Source organism: Octopus sinensis, unplaced genomic scaffold (assembly GCF_006345805.1).
Source record: "Octopus sinensis unplaced genomic scaffold, ASM634580v1 Contig10079, whole genome shotgun sequence".
Taxonomy (NCBI): Eukaryota; Metazoa; Mollusca; class Cephalopoda; order Octopoda; family Octopodidae; genus Octopus; species Octopus sinensis.
Window position 1 is genome coordinate 259,679 of NW_021831989.1, and position 25,010 is coordinate 284,688.

Here is a 25,010-nt window from a genome sequence, read left to right on the forward strand (position 1 = left end):
TCTAATCAGCCAAATCTTAAAAATTCTAAGAAATATTTTATTTTCTTATCAATTAGCAAATTCGCAAAATTATTTTTTTATATTTCACAACACTTGTCTTTTATGCAATCAGGTAGTTTTTATGCACTTTTTATTTTGAATGAGAAATAAAAACTGACAATTCGATAGATGTTCAATCATTTTTCACATAATTCCGTGACGCATCCAAAAAATATACAAAAAATTGAAAGATTGAGTTTCCATAATGATTTGTGCAAATATGATTGAAAACCATAAATTGAAACTTTTGATGGTTTAGAAGTCCAAAAACCTTCAATGTTTTAAAAATTACGATTGCAAATTTTCCATTTTTTACTACAGTTCAAAACGAGCTTGAATAACCTGGAAGATATTCATAAATTGGCTAATAATTTGTAATTTTAATCTAAGATCCAAAAAACAAATTTTACTCCTCATTGCCAACTCTCCTTTGCATTGCATTCCAGAAAATTTGACAAACATCGAAATTATGTTTTTAATGGATGCTCTATCAAATATCGGGATGAAAATTAGAGGCAGGAACCATAATTATTGTCACTATATTAATGATACAACGCTACTGGCCAAAACAGAGAACGGCCTCAGTTAGTTAATTTTAAAATTTAAAGAATAGAGTGCCGTCTTTGGTTTACTTCTAAATGGCAGTAAGTCTAAAATTATATTGACTGCAAATAATGGAATAATGGAACTAAAAATTTTTTTTTTTTTTTTTTTTTTAGTTTTTTTTTTTTCATCGGCCTGGCCATTGTTCGGGGCAACGCACACTGCGTCCTCGCCGCTGGAACTTAACTATTTTCGGTGTTAATTTTCCAAATTCTACTAAAAAAAAAAAAAAAAGTTAAGGAACTAAAAATTAGGAATGAAAAAATAGAGTTGCAACAATGTTACATTTTTGGGATGCTTAATTAATTGAAATGGTAATTCTTGGAAATAAAAAGGCAAATTGCCATATGACAGAGTGGTTTCCTGAAAATGAACAGTATACGGAAAAGCAAAGATATTTGCTTAAGGACCACACGCAGACTGGTTGATGCAATCGTGTTCCCGGTTTTTCTATACGGTGCTGTAACATGGATACTGAAAAGGCGGATAGAAAAAAATTAATGCTTTTGAACTCTGGATAAATTTAATAAGAATCCCTTTGACGTCCAAAATAACAAACATCTACATATTCAAACGGGTGGATACGGACATTTCGCTTGAAGAAAAAATCGTAAAACATAGATTTATTAAAAATCTACATATGTAAATTTTGTATGTAGTTAACCTATAAATACATTCAAGATAAATTTTTCTTAGTTTAATAAATAAAGATAAATTTTATAAGTTTAATAAATTTTAAAGTTTATCTATTTTTGTAGCTGTTATCAATATGAAGAAAAGGAAAATTTTTGAAGAAAACAGGCAATTCAGCAATCATTGGGAAGAAGATTACTTTTTTATAATGCATAATTCCAAGCCAACATGTTTAATTGCAAGGAGAAAGTATCGGTGGTGAAAGAGTACAATGTAAGAAGACATTATGAAACAAAGCATTCCGAATACGCGAAATTTAGTAAGGAATTGAAAACAAGGAAACTGGATTCGCTTAAATCTGAATTGAGAAATCAGCAAAGACTATTAAATTCATCGATACACTCTTCTTCTGATACTGTTAAAGCAAGCTACTCTGTTGCAATGATAATTTCAAAGAGAATGAAATCATTTTCGGATGGAGAATTCGTAAAAGAGTGTTTGGATGCTGTCGTGAAAGACATTTTGCCAGATAAAACTAAAAGTTTTCAAACATTAGCTTGTCACGTCAAACCATATGTCGCAGGGTTAATGACATTTCAAATGAAATTGAACAAGGAGTTACAAGGACAGGATAATTTGATTATAAGGACAGGATAATTTGATTACTAATGCATGCCATCAAGTCAAAGCATTTCGAATGAAATTGTCATTGTTTGAATGTCAAATAAGAAATGGAAATGATCAACATTTTCCAACGCTAAATCAATTTAAAATCAGCCATTGTAAAAATTTCTTCAAGTACGCTGATGAAATAAAAAATCTTGCTGCAGCATTTGACAGTCGATTCTCGGAACTAACAAAAATATGAGAAAATGTTTGAAACATTTTCTTCTCCATTTCATGTTGACGTTTTTATTGTTTCAAATACTTTGCAGACGGAAATAATTGACCTACAGTGCAACAGTGAACTAAGACTTGTTTATCCTACTATATCCAAAATTGACTTTTATAACAAATATGTGACTGCAGAAAAATATCCCAACTTAAGAATTTTTGCACAAAGAGTTGTAAGCTCCTTTGGATCTACTTACGTATGTGAATCATTCTTTTCGAAATTAAAGTTTAGTAAAAGTAGATATAGATCTTCTTTAACAGATAAAAACTTAGAAAACCAATTAAGATGTGCAACTAGTAATTGTGAAGTTGATTTGAAAAAATTAAGTGAAGATAAAGAAAAACAGATTCTCATTGATACGTATAATTGGACTGAATGCTATTTTACTAAATAAAATCTTATCTGTGTTGTTTTGATATCTATCCTTAGTATGTACATGTATATGCGGCCCGCGGAAAGGATTCATTTGGACAAAGTGGCCCGCGATGCGATTTGGGTTGGCCAGGCCTGCTTTAGAGATTACAAATCTATTTTTGAGATTTAAAAGTAAAAGTATGTTTTTTATTAAATACAATACCATCAAGCTGGAAATAATGATTTTTATATTTATTATTTTTAATTTATGATATTTTGTTGTCGGTCAATCAATTTATTTTTATAAAAATAAAATAATAAATTGTTGGAACAAATGGGAATTACTGGATCTCCAAAATGTGCTGCTTGCTTTAAACCTGTCGAATTTTACGAGCGAACTGATTGCTGTGCCAAAATTTATCACAAGGAGTGTATACAATGCAGTTACAAATTCCAACAAACAATATTTTAGACCAATGTAATAAACGACTGGATTCCTCTTCTGTAAAACTAATAAATGGAAAAATGTTTTGTTGCGAATGTTTTCGAAACTTTACCAAAAAGTATCCAGTTAATGTAAAATCATATCCAACAAAACCAAATATGAAGTTAGTTTTTTGTGTTTATCGCTAACAGCATAGAGAGCAATAATTGTAACATTTGCCACAAACCAGTTTATGATGCAGAAAAGATAATAGCAAACGGATCAGTTAGCTTATTTAATTTCAGTAATTAGATTATGCATAACTCGTGTTTCAAATGTTTCACATGTAAATGGATGCTACAACCTGGAAAATTTAGTGATAGAAACGGCAAGATATATTGTGACAGTAAATTTTTAAATTTTAAGCATTTAGAATGTCATTATTCTCATTTTGGAACCAAAGGTGTTGGATATGGAGGAGCACTCCAACTTGAATAAACTAGTTATTTACTATTGAACAGAATTTTAACTCAATAAAAATTAAAAGAAACAAAATTTAACTTTAGCTAGACTATTGAATTTAGATTCTCAGTCCCGATTATTGGACAGAACAGAATTTTAATTCTTTAAGAAATTTCGCAGTATTGGATGCCAGTACGGCCGACGTCCCTATCGAGATTGGAACAAAACGGAAAAGTTTTCCGATCTCCAAATACTGAGATATCTTCACCTTTTCTGCTCTACTAGCAGTCAAACCGAAAGAATTAATATTCCAGAGACTTATGGAGTTAGAAAACGTATCTGCACGCGTTGCATCCCATGTTATATTTTCCCTTGAAGTAGGAAAAAAGAATTATTTCATACGACCTTCTGCCATCTCCCCGGTCCAGCTCGATGGATTCCAGTTGTGATGGAAATCCTGCGCCCTCGATTGCAAAACAAGGAATGTAGTCCTTTGCGATCAACTGTTTCTCCGCACCGGTTAACTATTTTTAGTTCAATTTTGTAAAAACGTTGAGACCGATAAACCTCAAGACCAAGACGTTGTGCAACACCGATTCTCACACAATCGTCGTCCATAAGCGCACCAAATGAACTGCATGGAAATGCGTGGAGCCATTTGCCGCTCCCGTGTTGTTCCTTAGAAAGCAAATAAACAAGATGGTGTTAGTTCAACTTCCGTTTAGGTCATCAACAATAGCCTTGCATGATATTGCGTCCCAACAATTCTGTCTCAAAACATCATCCGGATCGAAAGTCCATCTTCCTTTCATCAAAACCAAGCCTCGTTAAATACTGTGTCCAAGGAACATCCAGTAGTGTGACATAGTTAGTTAGTAGCCCCGGACTGCCTGATATGCAGGAACCCGGCGGCTATTAAGCGACGCACAGCCTGGGCCGGTCGCTCCCAGAGATCCCGAAGAGCTGCCCATGGTAGCGAGATTTCCGGTGGTCCAGGACGGAAGAAGAAGTGGTGGACGGAGATCGGGTAGAGGTTACAAACGTGGCAGGGCTTTCTTTCTGTTTTTTTCCCATGAGATCGCGTCCAAGGCAGAAATGATGCCCGCAGTGAAGTCTTGCAAGAATCACACGTTTTTTCTTGGAAGTAGTGATTGTGATTCACCGATTTCTGGGGAAGTACTAGGAGTATTTGGTTAGGCGATGGTCTACGGATAGCCCTTGTGGAGATAAAATTGTGTATTAAAGCCGATCTTTTTTACCGTTTCTCAAGAAAATTTTCAACAGTCTTTTCCAGACGTATTTGCCTTTTGTTGGCGGATTTGAGAAGATTGTGTGCCGGATAATAGGCGGTCGCGGAGTCATCCAAAAATTGGAGTTTGCACATTTCGAGATGGTCAGCGACGGGCAGAATTTTTGTTTCCCCATTGAGTTGATCGATAGGGAAAGATTTTAAACATCTCGTTATTTTTCTGAGCCCAGCATTCTGGACTCCTTGTAAGTCCTCAAGGGATGTAAGCAAGACGCACGGAGACCAGCAGGGGGAGCTTAATTCAATGTTGTTTAAATGAATTGTTTGTATATCAACTTTAAGCTTTCCTTGGCTTGTCCAAAAGAATAACCCGAGACTGCACGTAGTGAGTTCAGCTTGTGCCTTGCTTTAGTACATATCGTATTCACGTGGGTAGAAAAACTTAAAAATTGATCATAGGTGACACTCAGAATTTTGGGGTTTTTTGTTACAAGTAAACGATTTCAAGTACAAAGAGTGAGGGTTCATGATTGAGTTCACGTTTGTTCGTCATGAAGAGCGTTGCAGTCGATTTGGATAGCTGGCTGATGATAAACCAGGCAACAATGAAATCCAGATGAGATTGTAGGTGGTTTGTGGCCGTTGATAGATCGCTATCTCTTAATGCAATGATTATGTCGTCTGCGTATGAAAGTAGTAAGGTGTTTTTGGTGACTGGTGCGGTACTTAAATGGAGATTGAAGAGAGCTGGCGATAGCTCTGGGCCTTGCAGGATTCCATTCGGTAGGTATCGAAAGCGGGATTTGTGTCCTCTGATCTCTGTCTGGCCTTAACGGCCCGATAAAAAAGTTGTTAGCCATCGTTTCAAGGCTGCTGGGATATCTGTCATTGCAATTTTGTAACTCAGAATGGGTCTCGAACTGCGATCAAAGGTCTTAGTAAGATCGGCTGACACAAGTATAGTTCTTTGGGGAAATTTAAAACTTTTTGAATCCATCTACGATAAATTGAGTTAATGTTGTTAGATGTGTTGTGATGGAATAATGTGGACGATAACCATTTTAATGATTTTGAAAATGAAAAAAAGGATAGATCATTGTCAATACAACTCTTCCAATAGGTTTTGAGACAACTGATAAAAGCGAGATAGGTAGATATAATGTTGGGTTTTTAAATCTCCGTTTAGTTTTAAAACGCGAAAGATGCATGATTTTTTCTATATCATCGGAATTTGTCCGAGGTTTAATGAGAGTTCAAGAATGATTTTTGTATTTATTTTATATTCATTATTTTTAATTTATGATATATTGGTTGGTGGTAAACCAATTTATTTTAATATAAATAAAATAATAAATTGTTTGAACAAATGAGAATCACTGGAACTCCACAATGTGCTGCTTGCTTTAAACCTGTCGAATTTTACAACCGAATTGATTGCTGTGCCAAAATTTATCACAAGGAGTGTATACAAAGCAGTAACAAATGCCAACAAACAATATTTTAGACAAATGTAACAAAAGACTGGATACCTCTTCTGTAAAACCAATAAATGGAAGAATTTTTTTCTTTGAAGGTTTTCGCAACTTTACCAAAAAGTATCCAGTAAACATAAAATCATTTTCAACAAAACCAAAAATGAAGTTAGTTTTATGTGTGTTAATCGCTAACAGCATTTGGGGCAATAATTGTAACATTTGCCACAAACCAGTTTATGATGCAGAAAAGATAATAGCAAACGGATCAGTTAGCTTATTTAATTTCAGTAATTAGATTATGCATAACTCATGTTTCAAATGTTTCACATGTAAATGGATGCTACAACCTGGAAAATTTAGTGATAGAAACGGAAAGATATATTGTGACAGTAAATTTTAAATTCTAAACATTTAGAATGTCATTATTCTCATTTTGGAACCAAAGGTGTTGGATATGGAGGAGCACTCAAACTTGAATAAACTAGTTAATTATTATTAAACAGAATTTTAATATAGTAGGGAAATTTAAATAAACATTTTCATTTTTAATAAAAGTCACACATTAGTAATGACATTTTTGTTGATATTTAAAAACTTTTTACAAAATTGAACTAAAAATAGTTAACTTTGTAGTTTAAAAAATTATTTCTTAAGTACTGGCTTGCAGGATTGAAAGACAATTTTCGCGTAAAACAGCCAGCGAGATCACCTGAATAAGGAATATAAATTCACTGGGATCTCTGGAGCGATAGGTGAACAGACGGCTAAATTGTAGTTTGATGTTTTTAAAACTGTAACTGTAAAGTATGTGTTTATAATGAGATCAATTTTGTCTTTAATAATCAAACTTCACTGGTTAAAGAGAAGAAAGATTGACCTCTGTGAAACCCATTTTCCTAATGATATGCATCTTCATTTATTGCCAACTTATTGAGCTGGGATTTTTTCTTAGTTTTATCTCTGTCCAACGTTTTCTAAAAAAGTACCCGCTTTTAAAAAAAGACGAAGCACTCATCAGTGAGTCATCACACTAGCGTCCAAAGAGAAATCTGTTTTAATAAAATATTAATTGTTTTGTAATCTTTTGCTAATAATTTTCCCATGATTGGAGATACTGTAAATATTAGACTTATGTGTCTAAAACTACTAACCAGATAGACAGATTGGGAGAACTTCTTAAGCATCAAAGAATTCTTTTTGGATAGAAATTTGTTTTTAATAGTGTTTATACTCAGACTTAACATATTTATGAGACATTTTTTGAACGAATGTATTATTAAATTTGCGAGAGATTAATTTATATATAAAACACATTTAAAAGAAATAAAACAATAAATTGTATAAATCACGTGTAAGGCGTTCTAGTTGGTGTAATGTCTGATTTCGAATTCGACAATGCTGCCTCAGGTTCTTCTGGAGTGACCTTCTGTGAAATTGGTGAGTTAAAAGTTGGAGGATATTGTGTCATAAATAATCGGCCCTGTAAAATAACCGAATTCACAACAGCCAAGACAGGAAAACACGGCCATGCCAGAGTATCCTATTTTAATATCCCAGGGAATGATTGTAGCCAATGATATCTTCACAGGCAAAAAAATGGAACATTCTGGACCGACATCTCACTCGATTAATGTGCCAGTCATAACCAGACAGGAATATACAGTACCACCCCTGATTGAGTTTAGTTAATTGACATTATCGACGAGGACGAAAAGTCATATCTCACGTGCATGGACAGTAAAGGGGGTCAGATTGATGGACTTACATTGCCACTTGATGCTACTTTGGCTGGGAATATTCGCAAAGAATTTGAGGCAGGCCTGAGTGTTGCGGTTTGTGTCTGGACTGCATTGGATGAGTCAGAAGTCAAATCGTTCAAAATAGTCAAAGATTAAAAATTTGTTCTGTCTAACATTCTTTTCTTTTGTCTTATTAAAATTAGCAAAAATGCTAAAAATGTTGAAAAGTAATCGAAAATTGTAGAATTAGTCAAATTTAGGAAAAACAGGGGCAAATTTAGTTCTTTTAAAATTACTAAAAATGTTAAAAAATAATCGAAAATTGTAAAATTAGTCATATTTAGGCAAAATAGAGGCGAATTTAGTCTTATTAAAATAACCAAAAATGTTGAAACAATTAAAAATTTTAAAATTTAGGCAAAACAGGTACGAATTTAGTCTTATTAAAATTACTAAAAATGTTAAAAAGTAATCAAAAATTTTAAAATTTAGGCAAAACAAAGACGAATTTAGTCTTATTAAAATAACTAAAAAATGTTAAAAAGTAATCAAAAAATGTAAAATTAGTCAAATTTAGGCAAAACAGAGAGGAATTCGGTTGTTAATTGAGGAATTGTTTGCATAAGTATGTCCACACATTCCTGCCACTGTCGATACAAGCAGTCATAGTCCACTATTCCACCATTCCTCGTCATTCCCAGATAAACAGGAGCCATAACTGCAAATATATGAATAGCATTGGCTTCCACTCGACAGGAAAGAACGTCTATAAAAGACCGGATAGTTATAACAAGCAGTTTAGCCGTTTCAATCGCCTTTTCAGTCAAATTCAAATTTAGAAAAGATAAAGATTTGTGTTTGAGGACATTGAGGAGTGATTGGCTGAACTTGGCCACATGAAAACCAAGAGATTCGATAAAACGTGGGGAATTTGAAAGTAAAGTAATGTTGTTTTTTTCTGTTGTTTCGAGCAATGAAAGAATGACAACAAAAAACGACTCGTGGAAAGGCAAATCCAAAAATTTGTCAGTTTTCGGTTCAAATTTTTGCTGGAATATAAAAATCGTATCCAAATAAACTGAAAGTAATTCCGAGGATTCAAAATCAGAGCAATAATTCTTAAGAGTGTCAAAAACCACAAGATGTGTGTTGTTTGATTGTAAAAACTTAAGTGATCCATTTTTTAGAATGAAAGACAAAGCACAAAGACCCTTCAAACTCGTCTCAGAATTCGAGTCGTCGATCAGAAGAAGAACTAACACGATAATTTTATTCATGTTTTTGTCCAAAGTGGCACTGTCGACACGGAACATGACCGTTATGACCAAATCCATCATAAACCGACGATTCTTCCATTCATTTTTTGTCAAATATTTCACAAAAAGCGTCAGAATTTTATCAAAATTGTCGGAAATAGAACAATTTTCTTTTTCTAGTTTTTGGCCAAGTTGGGTGGTTAAATCAATACTAACATCAAAATTTGGTGCCAAATAATAACATATTGCGTAATTAATTTGTTCAAAAATATTTTTGGAAATCATTTTTTTGATGATTTCGGATAAGTGTTTTTTGAATATATTTTTCCCGTTATCATCATAGCTAATATTTGATAAGAATAGTGTTTTTAAATCGTTGGATATTTGAGGATCAAGTTCTGGTGTGGGTGATTTTTTTTGATTTGAAGATATTTTATAAATTCCAGGTTCACCACCAAAAGAGGTTGTCATTTCAAAATGGATTTAAACTTGTTTTAAAAATTATTAAATAAAAAATTAAAATATTTTTGCTATTATTCAATTAAAATAAATTAAATTTTTTAAATTAAATTAAACTTTCTAAATTTACTTTTGAGTAAAAAATAAAAACATAATTTATTAAAATAAAAAAATAATTATTAATTTTTTAAATACAGTATTATTTTTAAAAAATTATAAATAAAATCTATCAAACCAGCGTGCTTATTTTATAGTATTTTATGTTTTTTTAACTATTTTCAAATAAAATACATTTTAAACATTATAGTCTAATTTTCGGTAGTTAAAATGTCATGGCTCTTCGGAATAAAAAACCCATCAATTCCCCAAGACCCGAATCTCCCACCTCCCCCCATTCCGCCAAAGGATACACCCAAAGATAACGTCGGCTATGGATTCAGCTCAGAATCCCTCGAACGTGCTGCAGGTGCGGCCAAACGTCTGGAACAGTCAAGTTAAGGTCCCTACTCAATTCGGCAGAACACTCCAAAGAGGCCTTTGAACTATCAAAACTCCACGAGACAACAAATCAATTAGAATTTCAAAAAAAAATAAAAGTAATTTTATTTATTTTATAAAAGGAATACGAACTTTCTCTCGAACAAATCAAACTCGACCAATCCAAGGTACAGGGAGAAGAGCGGAGGAAGACCATCCAGGAGGAGACCAAACAACACAAAGCCCGAGCCCAATACCAAGACCAACTGACCCGTCAACGTGACGAGGATCAACGAGCCCTTCATGTAAGAATAGAAACCTATAAACCCTTTTAGAGCAAAATGCAGGAGGAATCCCTTCGGAAACAGGAGGAATCTGTCAAAAAACAAGAAGAAATGCGAAAAAGTGATAAAATCCCCACCCGAATTTGCAGAAACGGTGGAATATGAGTCGAAACTTCGTTTGGAGGGAGAACTAAAAAGAATCGAGGCCGAAATCCACGCCCAGGCAAATGCAGAGCGGACAAACCGAGATATTCGAATGGAACAACTCAGAGAAAAGGCAAAAGAGAACAGAACGACTGTCCTCGAGTCAATCAGGACTGTCGGAGATGTCCTTGGTGGAGGGGTTGGTTCTCTTGTTCGAGATTGGGACAAAATGACAGCTTTGGTTATATTTATTACATAATATAAGGCCTCGGGGGTCACTATGTTAGCTGTGGGGATATATGCGGCCAAATATGGGATGGGTGGGTTGGTTAGGCAGGTTGAGTCACGTTTTGCCAGACCTTCCTTGGTCAGGGATACGTCTCGTCGGTCTTTGCTGGATTGGTTCCTTCATCCAATCACGGTATTTTTTTCCTCCTGATTAAAGTCGTTTAAATCGATGAATTCTTCACAGGATGCTCTTTCTGGGATTATTTTTGACGTTTTTTGGTTTTTTAATGTGATAGTCCTCGATGGAGAAAAGACTGAGGGATATATCCATTGCTACTCGGCATACTATGAAAAACCGTGGATTATATAGAAATATACTTTTTTATGGTCCTCCGGGTACAGGAAAGACAATGTTTGCTAAGGTTTGTGGGTTTTTTTGAGTTATTCAGAGTCTGGCCACACATTCGGGGATGCACTACGCCGTGATGACTGGAGGGGATGTGGCTCCCATGGGCAAAGATGGAGTTTCCGCGATCCACAAACTCTTTGATTGGTCAGAAAAATCAAGAAAAGGGTTTTTTTGACGAATTACACAGACTTGTGCTGTTTATTGACGAGGCGGATGCATTTTTGAGAAAAAGGTCAACTCAGGCCATCAGTGAGGATATGCGGTCAGCTCTCAATGCTTTCCTCTTCCGTTGTGGCAAGCAATCAAACAAGTGTTTTTTAAAATCCGAAAGTTGTAGGTTTATGTTGGTTCTTGCGAGTAACCAGCCCGAACAGTTGGATTGGGCTATCAATGACAGAGTGGATGAGATCATTGAATTTGGGATTCCTGGCTTGGAAGAAAGGGAGCGGATGTTGAGAATGTATTTTGATCGGTTTATTCTCACCCCGGCCAGTTCGAAAAAAAGGTGTTTGGTTTTTTATTTAGTTTAGTCGTATGAGTGTTGATAGCTTTGATTATGGATTGAAATGTTCGGAGGTGGCGGCTCAGTTGGAGGGGTTTTCTGGGAGAGAAATATCCAAGTTGGTCATTAGTTGGCAGTCCTCTGCCTATGCTTCGTCCGATGGAGTTTTGACTCAGGAAATTATGGATTCGTGTATTCAGGATTCTCTGAGGTCACATTCCAAGAGATTGCTGTGGAATAATTGACTACTTTCCTTTTAACGTGTTTAATATACTATTTTTGACGAGTTTTCAATTTGCTAAATTTATTAAGTTTGAATTTGCAAGGTACCTACTAAGAAAGTGTGAAGGTGCAGTCTCCTTTATTCCTCACCATTTTTGGGCCAATCAAAAATTGGGGATTAAGAGAAATAATCAATATTGTATTTTTAATTGAAAATTTTTTTAATTTTAAAAAATCGCGATCTAAAGAAAAGTGTGGAGGTGCGGAACAAGCGATGAGAGGATTGTGACTTTCTTGTCGCGAATGTGCAAATAATAATAATTCACTGCCACTTCTTTTAGGTAAGATAAGAAATTAAGCAATTCGTTAAATATTTTCAAGTTCATCAAAGCCTTTGAACAATTGTAGTATTTTAAATACTTGTTAAAGTTCATTTTTTCGAAACACTTTAGTTTTCTAAATGTTCCCATCATCAAGAGAGTTCTTTTATCGAATTTAGTCATATTTGCAGAAAGCATTAATGAAACTCTGAAAATTTGCTAGAAAAATTTTTAAGTAATTTCTGTCTTGATCTGCGTTTTGTGCAGACTCTTTTTGAAGGAATAGTCCTGTAAATACGTTGGTTTTGTCAGCAAGCATTTCCGAACCATATTCATTTATTTTGATAAATTATTTTTTTAATAATAAATTTTAATTTTTTTAATATTGGAACATGGCGAGTAAAGGAATTTGTCGAGCAATGCGATTTCTTTAGTAAAAATGGCATTTTTCCAAAAATTTGTGATTTATAGAAATTCCAATTGGCGAGCAATCGAGGGTAAACTGAACACGAATTATTTATATTAAAAAAATATTTTTATTTAATTCAATATAAAAATGCACGTTGAAAAATATTTGTTTTTTAAATAAGTATTTTGGTGTTGTGATGCTTATCGTTTCGTCTCTAGTAAAATTCATTGTAAGTCTCTACAAAGACCATTATCGATTGTATAATTTTTTAATATTAATAATATAGCAAACTTTGCAGAAATTTGGTTATTCTAGTTGCTATTTCGTGTTTTCTTCATTTTAATGACTTTTCAGAACTAACAAATTCTATGTGATTTTAACTTTTAATGATTGGATAATTTTTAATTCATTTGTTTTTTTCTTTTTAAAATTTTGGTTAAATTGAAATTCCATTGTATAATTTAGACAGATTTCTAATAATATATTTCATAGCTCAGAGTTGCGATTCTTTTGTATTAAGAAAGGTTAATTAACCTAAAAACATTGAAGCTTGATATTTGCTGATTTAAGTTAGGCTCAACAAAATTTAAATCACTTGCTTGCGACTAAATTTGTAATTACGCGTATCATTGCTTATGGATCGAGAGACCGATATATCCTAGATTTTGTCGATTTAAAGCGATATTCTGCATAAAATGAAAATTATTCCTGGGTTATTATTTTTGAGTATAATCAACAGATACTTGTTTTAATTGATTCTTTTTCTAAATTCGGTGTAGTAGAAAGTGCCGGTAACAAATCTGCAAATGAGATCCGCCCTCGCAAATATTGCCCTCGTAAATATTGTTAACCAGGCGAAAAAATGAAAACCGTAGAAGATGGAAGTACGACGAAATTGATTATAGAAAATGAAACACCTTAATACGTCACGACGAAGACGTAAATGGCTAATAGAAAATATTTCCTATACAACCAAATTTTAACGAAAAGATATAAAGTAACAAATACTTATGGAGAAATGATCCTATTGATTAAGAAACAGAAAAAAACATCGTGCATATAAGCCGGATTAAGAAGTCATAATTTTAATTTTCTTGATTTTTTGATTTTTGTTTTTTTATGAATTGTATCTTTACTTTCAGTAAGTCGTCTAGTGCCGGAGTGCAATTTTAGTTTTTTTATCAGCAAATTAATTTAGAAAAAAAGTTAACACAAAAACATGTTCTATTTTTAATGCCGCTTCACGGATCGTAAGACAAATATTTCTAATAATTGAAAATTAAAAATTTTTAATTGACATTTTTTAATAAATTTTATCGCTAAAAATAGTTTGGTTTACTATTTTCCGTGAACTTTTAAATAAACTCGTAAAACGCTACGTTCAATTAATGATTTTGATGCTATATTGGTTTGCGGAAAAGCACAATCTCTTAAATAGTAAAGAAAAAATTAATAATTTTAGATATTTACTGAAGAGAACAACAAAAGAACTCCAGAAATGTGATTTTTATTAAAATTTATTTATATTTTAAAACCTCGCAGCTCTGGACTATGACAATACATTATTATTATTATTATTTGCAACATACGTAGAATCATATTAGTTATAATTTTACTCGTGCAGCATTAAAAACAATCCTTTGAACCAGCCTCCTCCAACCTCCTCTGTCGTGAGCGAGTTTCCTCAGCTCGTCCAGATCCTCACCACTCCTTAGCCTTTTCTTCACACATTTCAGGTCTCCGTCAAGTGTTTCCGGCAGCGTAACACGTGGACGTCCACGGAAGCTCGATCCCTCTTTCAGGAAGTAGCCCTCCATTGCTATGTTAGCTGGGGCAAGCATGTCCATTCGTAGAATATGGCCAAATAACCTCCACCGCATATTGACGATTTCCACACTCAGAGGGCCAGTTCTGCATCTATTGTATAGCGATTCCTGGTTGATTCTTATAGGCCAGTTCAATCCCAGTAGGGATCTAAGTTGCCTGCGGTGAAAAGAATCGAGTCCACGTTGTTCAGTACTAGACATTCCCCAGGTCGCCGAATTATATGTCAGGATTGGTTTGACAAAGGCTTCATACATCCTCAGACGAAGTGACGTACAGAGTCGTCGTTTGCCGATCCACTCTTTCTTTATCTTGTTCATCGTGGCCCAAGCGAGAGCCTTTCTTCTGACAATATCATGGCCGTCCCCAAGTAGAGAACCAAGTTTGTTCGTTTTGCGCCAGGCTTCACTTGAGCTGCTCTCCATCCTCATGATTTCAACGATGTCGGTTTTTCCAACGTTCATTTTAAGGAACCATCTGTTCAGCTCAGCAGGTGCCACTTCAAGGAGTCGAAGTAAGGCCGATTTGTCGTCTGACACGAAGTCGACGTCATCTGCATATACAATTTCGACGATATTGCCAGCATAGAATTTTCGAAGGTCTCGTAGTGCCGTCTCCAGATAGATCACGAATAGCAACGGCGAGAGGGCGTCTCCCTGAGGGGTACCGACGTTGCACGTGAATTCACGGGAAAACGCCGTGCCGACCCGCACCTTGAGCTTTGTGTTCGATAGTAGTACTCTTATCATATTGACAGAGTCAGGGTCCAGGAATTGTTCCAGTATTTTGAGGAGTAGACCACGGCGTACCGTGTCAAAGGCCCTAGACAGGTCTATTCCCAGGACTGTTGTTGCACTTTTGTATCTCTGGGTACATATATTCGACATATATTCGTATGTTGCAAATAATGACAATACATATATTCGTTTATTAGAAAATTTCCGTGATAAATAATTTACATAAATATTAGTTCACTTATTTAATTAATTTAAACAAGTACTTATTCACTTATTCCATAAAAATAGATTAAATGTTAGTGAATTCGTTTTCATTGATTATTCCATCCGTGTGATTACTTGTGCAAATACCAATCGTCGACGGTTTTACCTCTGTGGAATTCTCTAGCGATTCCTCAGCGACTTTATGAGCCGACTTTGCAGAATTTATTAGACTAGTTAATTTTTCCATCCATCTAACAAAACTAGAATTACATTTACGTTGATTTGAGACAATTTCTAGGAACTTCCAATTTATAAAGATGAGGTTCTGGTAATGATACGGGAATAAAAAATGTTTTATTTTCTAATTAGAAAATGAGCTAATAATCTTACCAGAGGCGTCGTTTCGAGGCAAATACATCCACTCAATTCTTACTAATGATGGAAGAAATGATTTGGGTCCAACTTGAGGCTTATATGAGGGAGATTTCAAGCCGTATCGATTGTCCCAGACTCTCAATAAAAGCAAACTGTCGTCAAACAACAATCCCAGAACATCCAAACATTTTTTATCCACGTGCCATACTAGATATCCCTCATAAATAAAAGTTTTGTCCATAAGTGACAAATTCTAGCAATTAGCTTCAAAAATGACTACTTTGTATTCCGAGAAATAATTGTCCCCATTTTTAATATCTATCTTGTTGCTAATTTCCTCGATTCTCCTCGTATTCTCACACAGAGCGACTCCTTCGTTCACCATATCCAAAAAATTAATTGCCTTTTCGTAAGCCTTTTCTGCAATTTCTTTTTCCTCTGCTTTAAATTAAAGTCTCAATGCGGAGTACCCTTATGATATTTGATCATTTGTTTTATGAGAAGAGGATATCTTGTGATTCGTTGCATCTCGGTCATTATAAGATCAGTAAACAACAACTTTCGACATACGGGATCTTTCTCAGCTTCCTGAAAGAATACAGTCATTGAGTACCGTCATGAGGTTAAAAAACCGACTATCATTTCGATAAGTCACCCTAAACCGTTCCACCGAGAATTTCTGATCACGGCAAAAAAACGTGCACATGTAAATGAATTCGTCATCACTCATCTTAAACAAATTATAAAATAAATTACATTATCAATGAGAGTAGGACACAGAGATTGATCTAACTCGTCCAGGTGCGACACCAAGTCATTACAAAATTTTTCTACAAAATGAAAAGTATAATACCATGATGATATGTCAATTGGATGAGGTTTGGAAATAAAAGTTCAGTTAAACCAGCAAACGACAAATTTTTTACAATTTGGCTACGAAAGACGTAATTCAGTATTTTTAGATTCCGCAAATGTGTACGTTCAGTGTGAATAAACTCTAAATATCATTTATTTAAATCCACCGTTATTTACTTCAGCCAAAGACATTTCCGTTTTACTCAAATGGCCGTACTTGACTCGACAAATTGGCGGAAGTTCAGCGGGATATTCAATGTCAGGATCACTTTGATTTTCTTAAATCTGGAAACCTGATTGTGATATGATTCTTTTTTTTGATCGTATCGGAAGACGAAGAAGTGTTTGTTTGCGAAGGGACATTAAATCCGACGGTCTTCTTCTCAAATCCAACAATCACTGGTGTTCATCAAATAAACCATACCGTTCTTTTTTGCAAAACTAATCAACGTGTTTCTTCGTTTTTGAGTGCAAATTGTAAGACAAGTCGACGATATACATTTTTGGTGAACGTTAATGAAACATTCTTGGGATAACAAATTGGAAACCCACGTGTGCAAGCACATCCTTGTGGTCCCGCACCGTACATCAATTTGTTGCAGAGTGAACATAGTTTCTCGGATCTGCAGTAAAGGTCATTAAAAACGTGATTTTTTATCTATCGAAAACTAGTTAAAAGTAATTACTTTTCTAGGAAACTGATGTTGATGTTGATTTATGTTTCTAAGCATGATTTGTTCCTTAGGATGACTAAAGATCCCGACAGGGTTGTACCCAATGTGACCAAAAACAGTAACTATGACTGCTTTGATCTGATCCAACACAGATTTGTCACCCTCTGCTCTCCTAATAATTAGGGAAATGCAATTAAAGCGGAAAAGATTTCAAAAATACATAATGAGCATACTTTTCCGCGTTTTTATAAAATTGGCCAATCATTTTCTGGAGAAGGATATCTATCTCTAATTTTTTCATAGAAGGGAAAGCAACATCTGAACCATACTTATAGTTGTCTCCTTCAATATTTAACTAACAAAAACCGAGAATGCAGTCCTGGTAAAATTTTTCGCACATTTTATTTAGAGGATCCATAATCGCTTGTTTTAGACTGCCAAAAACGTTTTCCGTATTTCCTTTGTGTGTATCGAAGAATTCAGTAAACGTTTCGTTGGTAAGATTTGGTTTTATAAGCAGAGGCTATGTCAATTTCAAATCATAACGGAATACTGCTTGTTCTGGATGGAGAAATACAGAATAAATCTCATAAGCTGCATATTCCAGATTTTTCAATTGAGTTTTACCAAAAATTGTTGTAATTACAAAAAATAGCTGCAATAGTCAGGTTGAAATACCATTGGATATAGTTGATCAGACTCACTTTGACAGTACAGTAAAAGAACAGTAAAATGAACTGGATTTGCCATGAGAAATGCGAATCCTCTGGACGTGGTAAGCTATTTTTAAGATATAAAAATGTACAGAATAATAAGATTTTGTACATTTGGTAGAATTCTTTGACTTCTGTTTGGTTAGAAAATATAAAAGTACATCAAGGATAGTTGGAAATGATTCAAGACTGTTCGTCATGATCGAAGTAACGTTTCTCTGGAGGTTAATGGCTGATCTATTCTAAAAAATGATTTTAAAAAAGAAAAAAACTAATATTGAAAATCTCGATGTTTGATTTAAGTTTGATCCCAAAGAAGATGTCTAAAATGTAACTCAAAAGAGAACCTGATTAGCGACTTTTATCGCTTTAATTTCGAATAAAAGAAAAGTACCACAACCTGAAAAAGTGTAAATAGAACAACGTTTAATTATGTCGACTACATTGGAAAAATTCTGCTGACTTAAATCTATTCCATTGACCTAATTCATGTAACGAGAGTAGTTACTTTTATTAGAGCATCTCCTACCGAGATCCCACTAGAATTGGCCGGACTATCTACGATGTAGTCAACGATATTCATACCTGGAGCAATTTTTCGTACATAGGCTGGGTTTGATCCTGTGATTGTGAATCCTATAAACCCTTCCTCATCTTTCTGAATGACTACAATCTTCATTCTAAAAAATACTAAGATGATAAATTTACATTTTAAAATTGTGACATAAAAGATTACAGTAATAAACTATTTGAAATTATTAGGTTAGCCATGATTAATATATTATAAAAAAATAAATTTAATATATATTTTTGTTAACATAATAATATCTTGATGATAAAAGATTATCCCAAAATTACTAACAAATTGTCTTTTGTATTATCATTAATAATATGATTAGTAAATAAAAATAAATTTCTATTAAATTTATTATAAAAATAAAACATTCATTAATTTTAATATGAATAAATAAAATAAATTATTACTATAACTTGTCAACATGGCACGTAACTACATGTCTCAAGTTTTGGACGACTTACTTGGAAGAGACCGAAATTTGGACCCTTCTATAAATCTAGAAAGAAATTGGGACAGTCCAGACGTAAATAAGGTCTATAACTCAATGGATAGGTCTGTAAGCATTTTTTATGCAGTTTTTGTCCAAATGAGTTATTTTACAACACAAAAGCTAACTTTGGTAGATCTATCTGTAATATTATAGGCGTATGCGTCAAAGTTCACGACGAAGAACTCAAAAAGGCATATAAGAACTCTTCTTTGTACGGAACGAAAGGATATGAGCAGGATTTCCTCAGAGTCCTTCAAAATTTGATAGACGACGTGGAAAGGAAAATAAGACTGGGCCAACAACGTCTTTCAGGCCCCACGAACATCCCCGTTTAGTTCTATCACTAACCACAGACCGAGGATGCTGATGGAATGATATCCGAGAAGGCCAGGGAGTTGGAAGAAGAGTTAGAAGAACTAAGCGAACGGGCCGACGATTTAGGGGCATCAGGAATGGTCGATGAGCTCCAACATGTCCTTCAAAGGATTGAAGAAATCAAAGAACAACGCTCAGAGTTGTCCCGTCCTGCAATATCTCCTTTAACTACCACAACCCAACAGAAGCCGATGGAGCTGTGTAAAGTGTGTGGGGCATATCTCGTGGTGGGAGACACTCCACAGAGAGTAGAAGACCATACGAACGGGAAACAGCATACGGGATATGCTAAAATAATATCATGTATTGCTGAGATGAAGGCAAATGGGGTTGGAGTCAATAGGAGACCGCATTCTCCAAAGGCAGTGCCCCCACTGAGAAGAGATGATGGGAGGCTTCCATCGAGGGTAGGGATTGGGGTTGGGAGTTTAGGGGAGACATGATGAAAGGAGACGGTCTCGGGAAAGGAGGCGAGGGGACAGTCGTGAAAGGAAGAGGACAGATTATAGCAGACATTCTGATAGTAGGAGACATTCGAGAGGGCGACATGAAGAGTTTTATTCTGAAGAAAAACGTTCACGGCACCGAGTTTGAGTTTTATTGTGATATTTGTTTAGTAATTTGTTGACTGGTTTTTTCTCAAACAATGTTTCGTGTCTTTATTAATCATAAAACTTCATTATTTAGTATTTATGTTAAGATAAATCGGATTAAAGAAAAAAATGGAAAAATAAGTTTATTATCCAAACTATATAGATTAGGAGTAAAACTACATTTTGAATGTTTGATTTTCACGTTGAATAATTAATATTTTTACATGAGTGGAAATAACCAAGCTCTACAATTTATATTATCCTAACGTTTATTTTTTAACTGGTTAAAAGAAGTTGAATTGGGTGTCATTAATCTTAAACAGAAGAGATTATCTAAAATAGTTTCCATTTGTGCTTGGATTAACGTCTATTCCTTTTCTGCAGCAGGAACCTTGTTAGACCCAGTGTTTAAAAATCAAAATTTCTTTTGACTCGGCCTGGACATTTGGCAGCCTCATCAATGCCGCTGTGGGGCTTATATAGACCGCAAAAGTCTACAACCGCTCTCTAGTCAAAAAAGCCCAGGGAGGATCCTCAGGCACGTTGAGCTAAACAGGATTTTAAAACGTCTGCTTGGGCAACCGACATCCCGTGGCGGCTGGAACCCTCAGGTCTCGACAGGGATGATGGCAAGAGGCCAGACGACATCTTGCTCTTTTCGTACAAGTGCGGTAAAGCGACATGCTCTGACACTTTTTCGTCAACATGCTTTTACACGTTTGCAATCGAAACCGACAGAGCTGCGACGAAATCTGAGATTCTCAAAACCAATAAATACAGATCTCTTTCTGACAGATAGATCTTCTAACCAGTGTCAGTCAAGGTACACTTGGACCATCAACACTTTGTTTCCTCATCGAAAGAGACCGCAACCTCAGAAGAATTAGAAACAACCGCCGCAAGCTCAATCGGCTTTTTGATCGTGTCTCAATAGCAGTTGTTAGAGGGAACAATTTCTCAATTCTCTTTTATGGTAGTTTGTTTCTTATTTAATATTTTTTCTTTTAAAAAAGTTCCCATTTAAAAAACAAAATTCCTGTACTCTGATTTTACGGCCTTAAAAGTTTTGCTGTATTTTATATCAGAATATAACAATCTTGGAAGCATTTGAGGAGAAATTAGAATTTCAGATAAAATCTGAACTTTCTGAAACAAAAGAAATTGTTTTTTTATTCATGTCATAATTATAATGATTTATATTTATTCTAAAATATGAAATTTCTCGTATTGAAAAAATAAAAGAAAAAGAAGACCATTTCCCAATTCGTAAAAACCTCAAATTTTATTTAGAATTCTGAATTCATAAAAATCATGAAAAGATTTTATTTATGCAAAAAGATTGTCGAAAAATGTTTGCTAGCATTTATAAATAATATTCCCAGACACATTATTTCAACTATCAAAGATTATTGTAACCACTTGTCGTAAATATAATTTGAATAATGACTCTATAACAGAGAATATAAAAATGTACAGAGGAGTCTGTCTTTGGGAATATTTTTTGAAAAATCATCGTCAAAATAGCAAACAGAGCAAACTCAGAGACACTCCTCTCATACTTTGTATTGATAAAACTCGGAGTTTGAGTTTGAGAAGGCACCGAAGCTGGGGTTTATATACAGGATGAAAACAAGCCACTATACCAGTCTCTTTTGGAGACATTGGTCTGATAACTTCAGCTGACTCAGCACACTGAGCGTACTTCTCCTCAGTGCCCTCGTTTAAAGAATGATTTTTTTATTACAATAAACAAAAGATATGGATGATTTGGGAGAAACAGGGACTGACTATTCCATCCTGTTTAAAAACGAGTAGCCAGCCCCTGACAAAGAACTGAATACGTGTTCGACAAAGAATCTGTAAAGATTGGAATTTTTCTACGCCTTTGCTTATCGTATCGGCCAAACATTGATGACAAAGCGGAAGAAAGAACTTGGTTACCCCTCCCTCTCATGTCGTAAAAATTAGACGCTTTTTTCGACATAGCAAAGTAAATCGGATCATCCGTCGGTCATTCTGTACTGCAGGATTCCACTAAAACTGGAACTTACAGAAATCTTATCCAAAAAATTTTGGCCATTTGAGATTATTTTGCTTATTTCCATCCTACTAAATAATTTATTTGTTATTTAAATTATGAAATATTTTCATTTTATTATTCGAGATTTTTTTAATATTTATAAGAATTTAAATCACTGTCTTTTGTGGTGCCTAACCAATACTTATTTTCTATAACAAGTTTCGATTATTAAACTAACAAATATTAGAAAAAAATGGATATTATGTCTATTGACATTTACAATTTACTTGGAATATCATTTGATTCGACTGAAAAGCAAATACGCCAGGCATATCGAAAAAAATGCCTAAAATGTCACCCTGACAAGTGTCCTGGGGATTCCAAGGCAGCAGAGGAGTTCAAACGTCTTGGAGACTGTCTAGCACTTTTATTCGACCCTGTTGCCCGCTCCAAATACGACAGAATCCTAAAATCAAAAATTGAATTAGCTAAACGTCATTCCGAACGTGATTCAAAGAGGAAAATATTAATCCAAGACATTGAAAGGCGCGAAAAAGAAGCTCAAAATATCTCCACCAAGACACGTGACGAAATGGCACATCACTCATTCATGGAACGAATAAGAAAAGAAAATGCAGCCATTTTAAAGGAAGAGAATGAACGTGTTGCTGGAATCCTCAAGGAAAATTTAGAGGACCAGTCCCCGATTGTCCAGGTCCAGTGGAACCCGAAGGACCAGGCTATTTTTACCGCGGAATTTATTCGTACCACGTTTTGTCGTTTTGGATGTGTGAAAAATATTGTTTTGGGATCGGAGAAAAAAAAAACTCGGAGTGCCCTGGTGGAGTTTGAGGGGAGTAAGTCTGTCAACATGTCCGGGATTGACCTATATGTGAGGGCGTGTCAATACGACATTAATCTTAAATGGCTTGTTTTGCCGAAGAGTAATGATTTGTCTCTTGAGGATTTTGAATCACGTGTATTCGCCAAGCTTAACTCTGTCCAGTGACTTTTTTAATTAACTTACTTTCTTATTGTAACTTTGGTGGAATGATTTTGAATTACGTGTATTCGCCAAGCTTAATTCTGTCCAGTGACTTTTTTAATTAACTTACTTTCTTATTGCAACTTTGGTGGAATGTTTTTGGATTTTGGCTAAAAATGTAAGTTTTAAAAGTAGGAGTAGAATTGATTTTTTGAATGACAGAATTTAGCTTTTTTAGCATTTTAATAAGGATTATCAGCTAGAATATGAACAGAATTAACAATCGTTTTCCGATTAGATTATTTCACTTGTAAAGTTCCATCTTGGGACCTTTGTTTTCATGTGTAATTAAAAATTGAATTTCCGAAATATGTGTGGACAGACAAAATTATATCTAAAAACTCTTATTTTAAAAAATTGGTAGATAAAAATACAATTTTTGCAAATAAATAAAAAATGGAGATGTATTCAACTGATGGCTGTAAAAACCACATTTAATAGACATTATTCTAAATAAAAATTTATTCCCAAGGTGATAATGGCGGATCATAAAGGTATGAATATTTGGAACTCACATATTCCAAAACATTCGCAGGAAACAGTCAATTTAATGAAAAGTAAAAATTATAAAACAATTTTAGTGCTCATAAACGAATCAAGGGTAGTTCCAGGAAATATGAAAACTATTCAGCTTCCACCGACAAAGAAAAGTTGTGAAAACAATACTGAAATTTTAGAGGAAATTTCGAAACAAAACCACACAAAAACTCATTTCAGACCCGGAAAAAGATCAAAAAGTGAAATTTCTCGTATTGAAAAAATAAAAGAAAAAGAAGACTATTTCCCAATTCGTAAAAACCTCAAATGTTATTTAGAACATAAAAAATTAAACTACAATAAAAACGAATTTATAAAAATATTGGAAAATGATGGAAAATGCACAAATCAAAATACCAAATCGCCAATTCAAAAATTGCCAAAGGAAATTGATAGAGTCGACGAACGTAAAAACAATTTCCAACAATTTAGTGAAAACCGAAATCAAAGAACGAGAAGAATTCCTTGAGAAAATGAAAATTTTAAACCTCGATAAAAAATACAGTAAATTGATTTTTACAGAAATTGCTCAAGTTTTTTATTTCTAAATATTATTTTAGAAAAGATACGAACTAGAAAATCTTGAAAAACAGAAAACTACCTAATAATTATTTTAATAAATACATTTTTTACCCTGAACTATTTTAAAACACAATTCTAAGCAATCTTGGTTTATTCTAAGCATAAAAATGTTAATTCCAAATGTTTTTGACTAAAAATGATGTAAATTTATCCTCAGAGAATGTAAAAATTTACAAGTTAATCAATTTATACAATGATCACGGATGACCTACAAACACGCTTTCTCAATGTAATTAAATATTTCCTCTAAAATGATCGAGTCCTAGGCAGCACGACATCATCAGTCATGACCAAACATGTATAACACAATAACCAGGTTTACTAGATTTGTTTTCCATTTCGTTTTATTCTTAGTCACGTAACACAAATCTCAGAATTCTCTCAACGTTTTAAACGCTTCCTGGTGCATTGGAGACTTTGTCAAAGACAAACGAGAATGATAGTTGATGCATTTAAAAAAGTAATTTTTCATGTTTTTCAGTTTTATCTTTTCTTTTAATCAGTTTCGTCATTTCCGGTTTTTATGTCCACTTTTAGTGACCAGTCCGACAGCTGTCGGGTATCTTCTGAATTTTGATTTTGAGGTCTTTTTTATCATTGAAGACGAATTCAATATCATTTACTAAGCTTAGTTCTAAATTAAATGTCTGCAGGTTAATATGTAAAAAAACCAAAGTCATCCAAATGCTTGTTGTCATGTCCCTTCAATTTCGTTCAAATCCACGACTTGGACCAGTGACAGGCCCATTGAGACCTTCACAATGTCACTTGAATTGGCAGTTGGGGATCCGTATATTCCCCGCTCTTCGTACTCCAATATCAGCTT

General features: G+C 34.2%; 2 protein-coding genes and 1 pseudogene across 2 annotated transcripts; all 3 read left to right on the plus strand.

The window, feature by feature from the left end:
- The first annotated feature begins 2,147 nt into the window (after positions 1-2,147).
- On the plus strand, positions 2,148-2,564 carry LOC115228244 (general transcription factor II-I repeat domain-containing protein 2-like). Its single transcript, XM_029798876.1, has one exon. It carries the CDS (start codon positions 2,148-2,150, stop codon positions 2,562-2,564), a length of 417 nt encoding a protein of 138 aa, XP_029654736.1.
- Positions 2,565-9,915: 7,351 nt separating this feature from the next.
- On the plus strand, positions 9,916-11,877 carry LOC115228245 (annotated as a pseudogene).
- A 10,396-nt stretch (positions 11,878-22,273) lies between these two features.
- Positions 22,274-23,029, plus strand: LOC115228246 (dnaJ homolog subfamily C member 17-like). Its single transcript, XM_029798877.1, has one exon. It carries the CDS (start codon positions 22,274-22,276, stop codon positions 23,027-23,029), a length of 756 nt encoding a protein of 251 aa, XP_029654737.1.
- Positions 23,030-25,010: the final 1,981 nt, after the last annotated feature.